At 31.5% G+C, this 11,209-nt stretch overlaps 1 protein-coding gene across 3 annotated transcripts; it reads left to right on the top strand.

Annotated features, from left to right (window-relative positions):
• Positions 1-3,846: 3,846 nt before the first annotated feature.
• On the top strand, positions 3,847-10,939 carry SAC8 (SAC domain-containing protein 8). 3 transcript variants are annotated; one of them, XM_088485962.1, is made up of 21 exons: positions 3,847-4,071; positions 4,525-4,599; positions 5,092-5,219; positions 5,320-5,411; positions 5,519-5,576; positions 5,984-6,040; positions 6,200-6,233; positions 6,417-6,497; positions 6,588-6,694; positions 7,319-7,405; positions 7,504-7,581; positions 7,996-8,060; positions 8,219-8,317; positions 8,448-8,547; positions 8,635-8,743; positions 8,821-8,893; positions 9,004-9,097; positions 9,172-9,258; positions 9,764-9,835; positions 10,379-10,445; positions 10,574-10,939. In XM_088485962.1, the coding sequence occupies exons 1-21, from the start codon at positions 3,909-3,911 to the stop codon at positions 10,699-10,701; spliced, it is 1,854 nt and encodes a 617-aa protein (XP_088342088.1). In that variant the 5' UTR covers positions 3,847-3,908; the 3' UTR covers positions 10,702-10,939. The 3 variants fall into 3 exon arrangements, with proteins under 3 accessions (XP_088342088.1, XP_088342087.1, XP_088342089.1); XM_088485961.1 differs by having other exon boundaries at positions 9,755-9,835; XM_088485963.1 differs by lacking the exon at positions 9,764-9,835 and having other exon boundaries at positions 3,848-4,071.
• The last annotated feature ends 270 nt before the right edge of the window (positions 10,940-11,209 follow it).

The following is an 11,209-nucleotide window of genomic DNA, read 5'->3' as shown; positions in this document are numbered from 1 at the left end:
AATGTTCAACAAATAATTGAGGACAACTCCTTATAGACCTCAGCTAACATCATACTTTGTGAAAATGGGCCGACTTCTATTACACGGAAAAACCTAAAACTCTTATACCACTTTGTCATTACCCGATCAAGCCATGACTGGCGCTCAAGGAACAAGTCCCTCAGCAAGCCAATCAACTAAATTTTTGAAAAAACGGACAGAGTCTCCTCTGTTTTTAAAATCTTACGATCATGAATATTATCTTCCTGTATTAATAATAAAAATTCATTTCCAAAGAAAATAAATATAACGTATTTCAAATATATTCGCAAACCAAACATATCAAAATCGTATCATATATACTAAGTTGATAACTAAAGTATATAGTTAAATCTATAAGTCTTACATAACTAAATCATAATTACTATCTAAATCATAATTACTATCTAAACAGTTTGAGATTCAAAATAACTAACCCACATGAGGACCCTGCCTGTGACATATGGAGCATTGACAAAATCTAGATTTTTGTACAAAGATTTTATTACATAAACACATAGCCCTTGGAAAGAAGAAGGGCTCACCAAAATGAATAAGATATACTGTAGTGCGGGTGGAATGGAATTTGGAATGACACTTGTATCTGAAAAATATGGGAATATGATAGGGTGAGTTTTACAACTCAGTGAGCAAATATTATATCTATAACCCACACGAGACAATACAAGTTTTACCTTGAAGGTTATATTTCTTTTCAGAGATGAAAAATTCGTATTAATTAGTTATGCAAACAAATAGATAAATAATTAAGCGAATGAACTGAAATAAGAGTTCTTATTCTAGAAGTCAAATCAAGTCGAATGTTACATACTTGGGTGGCTCCACCCCTAAGGATAGCCCTTTCCTCTAGTGTCCGTACGGTATAACAGATCCAATGTGTGGTCTACACGCACGTTAGGCTAGCAACGCCCTTACTAGTTGAGGTCTGAGTCAAATACATCTAGGTTAACGTCATAATCATCGTTAACTACGTTTTTCTAATCAGAGTCTCCAAACCAATTCAAACCAAATCACATATAACAAATCTCTAATGCTTATAACATACTACTAACTTTCACAAAAATAGAATATATAAGAATGCATATTAAAAATTTAAAGTTTAACAAAGTTAAATAAGAAAGACATGTATACTTTATAAAATATATAAATATCGTCTCGTGTATATTTGTATAAAATTATGAATTTTTTAAAAATTGATATTCATTCCAATAATTCAAAAATCACCACAATCAAATATTTTTAAATGCTAAAAATAATTATTCGATTTAAATATTGATAATAGTACACTTAAAAATAATTATAAACATAATATCCACTCACAACTTGGTTCCATAAAACCGGAAGTAACTCTGAGCGCATCAATGAGCTACCAAATGATATCCAATAACTCTATAACTCTAAAAATATAACAATAATAATAATATTTGTGAGCTACTAATGTTGTCAATTAACATAATCTTACTCAATTTGACAAAAGTCCCAAATTTTCTAACCTAATAACCCTAATTTCGGATTTAAGTATATCCACAAGTATAGGGATGGTAAAAATTGAAACTATAGCTAATTATTGAGTCAAAAAATTACCTTAAAATTTGAATAATAACCGAAACTCAAAAATTGAATGCTTTTTTTACTCATTAAGATGAAATTTCATGACTTGGGGTTGTGAGAAAATAAAATTTTTCTTTAGGTATAAGTAATATATTAAAATAGAGATGAAATAGAAGAATAAAATAAAATCTAGCGTGTTGTGGTTGAGTAAAAATTTTGGAACAAAGAAGATAGAATGGAAGAGAAGATGAAGGAAAGGAAATGTTTGAGTTCTCTCTCTTTTTTTTTTTAAGGAATGAAAAAAAATGAGAGATAAAGAGGGTTTCAGGAAGGGCAGGAAGAGAAAAGAAAAGATTTAAGGTAGCGTTTGGTGGAGAGATAGAGACGGAAAGATTGAGACTAAGAGACAAAGACTAAGAGACAGAGATTGAAATAAATCTCAGTATTCTGTTTGGTGTAAAATGGGAGACAGGAATTGAAACAAGAATGAAACTCTAATTTAATTTGCACAAAGGGTAAAATTAAAATTAATTAATTGAAATGAGAGTATTTTAAGTATAAAATGTTATTAAAGTTTCAGTCTCCATCTCTAAAAATTTTAGTCCCCTGTATCCTTACTTTTTGAAAGTACTAAAATACTGAAATTTTAGAGACAGAGACAAAAAATTTAGTACCAGTTTTTGAACCGACAAACACAATACTGAATCTCAATCTTTCAATCTCTATCTCAGTATCTCAAAACAAACGCTAATTAAGTGAGGGCATGAGCCCAGGTGCTTTTTTTTCCTTTTTTTTTTCTTCGATTATTACAATTGCGATAATATATGTAGTCTTTAACTAGTTGATTTTTACGACACATGCATGTCCTTGCATCACTATCAATAGACTAAAATCTAATAAAAAGAATAAATTATTCTCCAGAAAAAAAAAGTTTGAGAGATTTTGTAAAATATAAAAAACGTTTTTAAATATATATCTTATCTTCGATATAAAGGAGTTTCTTACTAATGTAGATAAGATACGTTAAGAAAAAAGATAATGTCTTATTTCGATAATTATTTTTTACTTATCTTGTCTATGTTAGGGACAAAATATATTTATAAGAAATTCGTTAATATTCAAAACGAAATATGAGTGTATAATCGTAAATTAATCCAGTAGTTCATGCGTGTAAATTTAATATTTATTTTATTTATCTAAAAAAAACCACGAACATAATGTTGATAGAGATTGACCAGCGCATTGCTTACTTGTAAGTTGTATCATTGTATCATTGTATGGGACGAGAGAATCCCGATATAAAGCTTCCAAGTTAAATATAGACAAAATCAGATGAGGCTAAGTTTTGTTCTTAAGTTCTTAGATTTGCCTAAAGATCCAATTGGACAAAATTACTGAAATTGGGTATTAAGGTCTTACTTGCTCATTCAACACGTGGCTTATCTAATCCAAAACATTTTAACTTTTCACTTTCCATAACAGTTATCTCATTTTATTTTATTTTATTTTATTTTATTTCTATTTTCGTACACGTTAGAGCTTCTTAAGGGTAAAATAAATTTACAAGTAAACTATCAAACTATTTTTTATTATTATTTTCTTTTAAAAGATTAATCTCCACTAAAAAAACTAATAAACAAGTGTAAAAAATGTTACTTTTACGGAGGTTACAATTAATACATACTTACTGAGTATATGTACAAAATTTTTAGTATGTATAAAAATTAAATTATAATTTATAATAAAATAAAAACATATATTTTATGATTTAATTATTTTATATCTAAATTTATATTTTAATTTATAATAATTTTTTAACTTTTAAATATAAAAATATTTTTAATAACTCTTAATAAGTACTTTTTATAGCATTCTTAAAAATTTACTCTTGAAAAATATATTAGCAACACCCATATTTTATAAAATATTTGATTTATACTTATATTAATTTATGACCATGTGGTTTTTAATTATTGAAAGTATATGATAACAAAAATATTATTTATATATTAAAATTAATCATTAAAATTAATTATTATTTATTTTTATGTAAATATATGTATAATTTATTTTATTTTTAATATATATTTATATTTTAATATGTATTTTAAGTTGATTTTAGTAATTGACGTAGCATGATTGATATGGTAATTATCACCAATTACAAATAAGTTGGTAGCGTTACGTGTAACTTTCTCAAAATTAAATCCTTTAGGTTTTAATGATTGGCCAAATGAAATTATAAATACCTTAAATTGCGTTTTCTGGATTGTTAATTAAACATCGTTCTTTGTTTTCTCTCAGCCCCCTTTGAAAAAATGGACATTGAACCCTCTTTGGTGGGTTCAGCTGAGAGATTCAAGCTAGATCATGAACTCGAATTGCACGAATTCGAGGACAAGTTTGTCATCAAATCCCTTCAATCGCCCAATCAAGGCTTCTGGATTAGCCGCCGCGATGGGAACATCAATTTCCTTGATGGTATTAATCTCTCTCTTTTTATCTTTGTTTCTTTTTTTTTTTTTCTGAACAATTTTTAATGTTTAGTTTCGCTGTTGCGTAATTGGTTGTGAAGAAAATGCAGGAAATATTCTGTGACGGTTGTTTTTTTTTTTTTTTTCTTGATTTATTTTGAATTAGAAACAAACGAGTTCATTTCATTGCAGAGCATAGTGTTGTTGGTTGTTATCATGTAAAGAAGGAAAATATCTTGTCTGATATTATTCAATGGAATATCCCAATTTTCACATTTATGAACATTTTAGTTATAGGCAGAAGTTACTTCTTCTTGAGTTCTGAGGTTTGGTTTCGTTCGCTTTTGATTGCTTATGTATTTCAGCTACGGTTATGCCAACTCTATAGGCATTTTTGAAGTTAACCATTTCATCTTAATTTCATTTCATTTTGATTGAATAAAATAAAATGAAATTGCAGATGAGACATGCTCTGGAAGTCCTTCAAGGACATCAACAATTTATGGTGTGGTGGGAACAATAAGACTTGTTGTAGGTAAGTACAATATGCTTTTATCTTTAGTTGCTTATATACTTTCTCTTGTCACGGTCACTTTTTTGTATATCTTTGGATTATCTAGATACGTTAATGCAAGGAAGTAACGGATAAAAGGGGATGGATAGGCTATATACTTGCAATTGAATTTATTTGTTACAGTTGTTCATTCATATATTTGCATGTGACCATGCTTGATTTGCTGCTATTAACATGTAATTTTGTCCTGATCCTCCTTGAGGATCTTTGTCCACCTTGAATGTTTTCGGTGAAAAAAAAAAATGGTATTCTTTATACATACAACTATACAACATAGTCAATCAGTCATGCATGTTTTGACCATTGATATCAATAACAATGATGAGATAATCATAATAATTGAGATGAACTAATTTTCATTTAATTCTATTTGTTTTTCTGAAGTAACCAAACTACCCTATCACCATTACTTGCTTAACTCAATGAGACTCAATAATGTGTGTCTTGGTGTAGGAACGTATGTTGTTGTAATAACCTCTTGCAAGGAAGTTGGAAGTTTCCTCGGCTATCCAGTATATCGCGTGATGTCTATGAGAGTACTTGCCTGTAATGACGCTTTAAAGTTTTCAACTGGGCAGGAAGTAAGAATTTATTTAGTCAGAAGTTTTTTAGGCTTCATTCCAATTTTATACATGTGATTAGTGTTTTATATGTATGTTCCATATGCATAACTTTACGCAGAAAAAGGATGAGGCTTACTTCATGACACTATTGAACATAGTGGAGTCAACGCCGGGTTTGTACTATTCGTATGAAACTGATATTACGTTGAAGTAAGAATCACATAATCTAAATTGCTAGTTTGTTATTATCATTAGCACATCAATTGATATCTTTCCAAAATTGATGTTCATAAGATTTAATTCATTTTATCCATCAGCTTGCAGAGAAGAAATAAGCTAGTGGAAGGGTGGATGAGTAAGCCATTATGGAAGCAGGTTTGTCCACATAATCCTTGATCTCTGCAAAATAGTTGTCATTTGGAGTCCAATCCTTGAGTCAATATCTTTTTAATTGAAGTATTCTTCATATTTCTATTGAGAGTGAAGCATTCTGCCATGAGCATGTTATTCATGTGTAATTCAGTTGTGTTGTACATTACAGATGAAATTCCATGTATAACTTATTTCATTTTGTTTAGATGCATCACTTTGATCTATTATTTCATTGATTAGTTTTTTCTAAGATGTCACGTGAAGTTTCATTCATTTAATGTTTTTAGTCTTAGAAGAGGGAAGATCAAAGAAAATCCTCTTGGTCCCTGATGGCACCATTTAATTCAATTATTATTTATTAGTAAAATCTTGCTAAAGATATTGGTATCCTTTTCCACTTTGTACTACAGGCTGACCCTAGATATGTCTGGAATAGACATCTTTCAGAGGAGCTTATCGAGTGTAAGGTTAGATAATTTGTCTGTACTTTATGTTTTATGAAGGAAAATTGTCTTTGTTTTTACCAAAATGGAGAGTATTTCAACGTTTTAGTGAACATGGTCTTCTCATTCTTAATTTGATTATAGGGCACGTCCCGTTAACTCTCAATGTTTTTGTGGTTGCAGCTGGACAGATTCATCGTGCCCATAATACAAGGAAATATCCTTCCTTCATCTTCCATGTGTATGTAAGGTTTGAGTGTGCTGTTGTGTGTGTGAGCTCACGCGTGCTGTCTGCATAAAGTTTCTCTCCTTATTAACTTTAGTAAAATAAAATAGTAAAAATTAGTAAGTATGCATTCAATACAAAATCCTATAACATCCCACCTTAACGTGGTTTTAAGCTTCCAAGTAGCAGAACTGAAGCTAAAAGATTCACATGCGATGGTAACATTAGTTTCGAGGAGATGTAATCGGCGCCTAGGTACAATATGCCAAAGATGCTTTCTTCTTATAACAATAAACAAAATAATAAAATTTTAGCTTGTTATAACATGGCAATATGGTGGTGTAGGAACAAGAATGTGGAGAAGAGGAGCTAACCTTGAAGGTGATGCTGCCAATTTTATTGAAACTGAACAGTTACTTGAAACTGAAGGATTCAGATCTTCATTTTTGCAGGTATTATACATTGATCAACTTACAGTTATTTCTTTCAATAGTTTCTTCAAACAGATGGTTAGTATGCTTTCAATATTACTGAGTTGTAATGTAGAATGTTAAAAACGTGTATTAGGTAGGAGATAATTAAAATGCTCATAATAATAGCATATTCAGTCTTCCCCATTGAGCTAGTTATTCGGGTGGAGTTTGATTTTATCTATTATAATATGATATGAGAGCCCATCCTTTGGTGTGGCTGTGTGGGGCCACCAGGCCACCAGCAAATGTCCAATCAGGCGGCTTTAAATTTCTTGGGCAATCTTCCGATTGAGTGTTTTCTTTTTTTTTTTTTTGGGGGGGGGGGGGGTGGTTAAGTTAGGTCCATTTAAATAAAATGTTCTAAAATATTCTGATGGACTTTCAATGTCATATTTGCCCAAAGCTTCAAATATAGTTAATTCAAATTGAAGAATATAAAGCTTTACCATTAGTTTTTTGTTGTATGGAGGTAAATAAATATTTTAAAAGAAACTAAATGTTAATGGACATTTGATATCCTAGTTTCTATATAAACCCTTTTATCTTCAAACAACTTTTTGACCTTCTAGTTTGTGGTTGGTACTTAAACGAATTGTTTTGCAGGTTCGAGGCTCAATTCCTCTACTGTGGGAGCAGATTGTTGATCTAAGCTATAAACCACACCTTAGTGTCATTAAACATGAGCAAACGGTAAATTTCTATTCTTGATGATGCTTGCACTCCAATTGTTCTACAAGAGGTTTATACTAATAACTTTTTCTTTTTTTCCTCCTTCGCATGTGCTTCAGCCACTTGTAGTGGAGCGTCATTTCAGTGATCTATCACAAAGATACGGAGAGATAATAGCAATTGATCTAACCGAAAAAGTATAGTTATAGCTGTACCCCTCCTACTCTAAGCAATGAAAATGTCACAAATTTATTTCGGATCTAGTGTGATTCGAAATATATGTTGCTGCTTCTTGATGCTTGTGAGGCAAAGATATTCATGATTGGATAAGAATGTCTTTAGCTTTCTGTTTTGGTTCAAACTGGTTGCTGGTTAAGGGACTTTTGTATCATATCATGTTTAAATATTTCCATATTTTTCAGCACCCTTTTCTGTTCCCTGCAAAAGTTTATGCAGGGAATTCAGGAAAAGGACTGGCTTAGTTTGGTTTATCATGTCCTAGAAGTTAAATCATAATCTTCATCTAGTCTCTGTTGCCATTTTCCCCTTCTAAGTGCATGTTACTTTATGTATTATCTTTTAACAATATTTTGTTAATTTTACTGTTGTAGCATGGTGAAGAAGGTCAATTAAGTGCAGCATATGCTGCTGAAATGAAAAATGTGCCAAACGTCAGGTGATGTTGAATCCTTTTCTCCTCATAAACTTATTGCTCTAGTGATGATGGAATTTCCTTCTGATTGTATAATAGAAACTGTATCTTTGTGGTGAGATGATTATTTTGTATCATATTTTCTTTTAACCTTTTTTTTTTTAACTCATGGATTACTGCAGATATGTGCCATTTGATTTCCATGGCCACTGTAAGGACTCAAACTTTGATAATCTGGAAATCCTGTATGACCAAATCTCTGAGGATGCTGAGAAACAAAGGTGATTACAGAAAAAAGAGAGAGAGAGAGAGAGAGGGGGCGGGGGGGAATTAAATAGGTAGTTTCCACAGCCCAGATAAGCTGGCAATCTATAGTTCAGATTCTTAATCGCTGCTGTTTCAGCTGAGCAGATACTTCTTGATAGATAGAGAAGGAAATGTACAAGAGGAGCAGAGAGGAGTTATTAGATCAAACTGTGTTGATTCCCTTGATCGAACAAATGTTACTCAGGTTTGCTGATAATTGATTAATTAATTGCTAAGATTTGAACTTGCTTACATATGACAATTGTTTTGACCGTCTTTACTCTATTTGTAGTGTTATCTGGCGCAGAAAGCCTTAAATCTACAGTTGCAGAGGATTGGGGTGCTTAGTCCTTCTGAGTGCATTTCTATGTTTGATGAAGAATATGGAAAGTATAGAGCATGTAAGGGATTCCTTGATAACTTCTAGTCTTTCTAGAATTACTGTCCTGCTTATTTGAATTCTATTTCTTATATTTAGTGTGGGCGGAACAAGGTGATGAAATAAGCCTCGAGTATACTGGGACTCATGCCCTCAAAGGGGACATAGTGAGGTATGAGAAATACTACTACTACTACTAGTACTCGTACCACTTCCGTATTGAAATTCTCTTTTCCTATTTTTCCTTCCGATACAGATATATTTTGGAATATTTTGCTGCAGGTATGGAAAGCAAACAATATTCGGAATGATTAAAGATGGGATGAGTGCACTTTCGCGATATTACTTAAACAATTTCCATGATGGAATTCGACAGGCAAGTTCATTTGTCTTTCACAATCTTCCACTCAATCTTGATCGTGTTTGACAAGTTTCATACATCTCTTGCAGGATGCTTTGGATTTAATAAGTGGCCACTATACTGTCAATCGAAACAGTCTTTCTCCAATCGGGCAGAATGGCTTTGATCCTTTTTCTGTAAGTAGCATCAGGACTTACTCTCTCTATTTTCTAACCCTCCCAATCCTTCAATTTTGTATTGAATTGAGAAAAATGGAAATTGCATTTTAAAGACCATATCATATCTCTAAGTTGGTTTCAGATGATATAAACTTGTCATCTTAAGAATTTCCTTGTTCTCCCCTTGTACCCAAGATGGTTTGGGTTTAAGGGGATCTTGGTTGACATATATGTAATGACCATTCTGATTTGACTACATGCAAAACTTGATGCATTATCATGCATTTAAGGAGCATCTGTTTCAACTTTTGTGAAAAATGATTCGATAAATTTTTGTATATAGCTAAAAAAATTCTAAGCCGCTTGTTTTAGCTTTGACAGAAACTGAAAAAAGATTTTTGATCCGAAAAGTATTTTATTTTGGATAAAAAATGTCGAAACAAACTCACCATAACTTCATTCATCCGAAATATAATGCACATGGCTAAAACCTAACTAACCAATTTTTGACAAGCCATTGCAGCACAATTTGAATGCAGTTTCTGGAAATACACTTTGTCTCACAAGTACAAATACAAGTATTGAATATGATACGGTACGATATGTAACTATAATAAGTTCAGAGAAAATATAAAGGTGGCAACATATATTAAATAAAATATTAAATGTATATTTATATAGATACTGGATATTCATCTTAATAAAAGATTTATGCTGATTTTTTCAATTGCTAATTTAAATGAAGTAAATTACATTGATTTCCCTTGAGGTTTGGTGATATGACACAAAACTCCGTTATTTATCGAAGCATACACTAACCTCCCTTGAGTTACAAGTCATTTGACACTTGGTACTCCTATATTTCACAAAGAAGTTAATGTAATTTACCCTTTTAAATATGATCAATTGTTCTAAATAATAGATAAAATAAACATTATTTTTAGTTAAATCAATTGGTCACAAATAAGAAAGTCCAATCTCATGCATATCCACATACAATTCACATACTTCATAAAAAATGAAGTACTTGTGCATCATAGGGAATAGATAACTATATTACACTTCATCTATGGCATAAACAACAAAATTTCATTGGCATTGGAATTGACATGTTATGAAGAAAACTCTTACCATGCAGTTCCTTCCGGTGACATCAGCATTGATAATTGGTGGTTTGACAGCAACAACCTTGACGGTTCAGCAAGGTATAGTAATCTTGTCTTTCTTATACCTTAATGAAGTGTCCTTGAAAGCACACTTTTCTTGCTTTTTTATTTTATTTTATTCTCTGATAATATAAACGTGTGTGGCTGCTTTCTCGTTCGTGCTGTAGTTGGGCGAAATGTGCACCAGTACGTGTCTACTGCAATCTGTGCTGGAATAACTGCTGGAGTTATGGCAATTCTCAAAGCTAATGGAAGGCAGTTTTGTTCAAGGCCCCGCTTGTGCGGTCTCTTGTAATACAAGTAATCACTTATTCGCTTCCTCCAATGAACAGAATGTAGAAAGTTTGTGTGTCTTATTCGATATTGTAAATATAATGCTTATGCTGTTAAATAATTTGTGTAAAGATTGATAGTTAGCTATCCATCCTGTTGATCAGTTGGTGTAGCATGGACCTCGGATTTCCATTGAGATGTCCAGATTTTGGTTCTTTTAAAAGAAAATACAGAATACAAAATTAATTCTTTGTTTCTAATCTATTTTCATTTGTGGATACTGTTGTGACTAAGCTGGAAATGTTGTGATTTGGCTTTCCCAACCTTTTCTAATTCTCTAGGATTCAAAATCAACTGTTGAAAGGATAGAATAGTCTCCTAATTTGATATCTTTGAGGCTTTTTGGTAGTTTTAGGAATCATGAGTTGCCCCATGGATTTACATCAGTTTCTTTTTGCTAAGTTCAGACTTAAAAGGTTTTTGGCTTATTTAAAAAAGTAAGGCATTCTCTAGTTTTTACACTACTATGG

The sequence above is a fragment of the Arachis ipaensis genome, chromosome B4 (genome assembly GCF_059453495.1).
Source record: "Arachis ipaensis isolate K30076 ecotype BB chromosome B4, ASM5945349v1, whole genome shotgun sequence".
Taxonomy (NCBI): Eukaryota; Viridiplantae; Streptophyta; class Magnoliopsida; order Fabales; family Fabaceae; genus Arachis; species Arachis ipaensis.
This window is presented reverse-complemented; position numbering and strand designations above follow the sequence as displayed.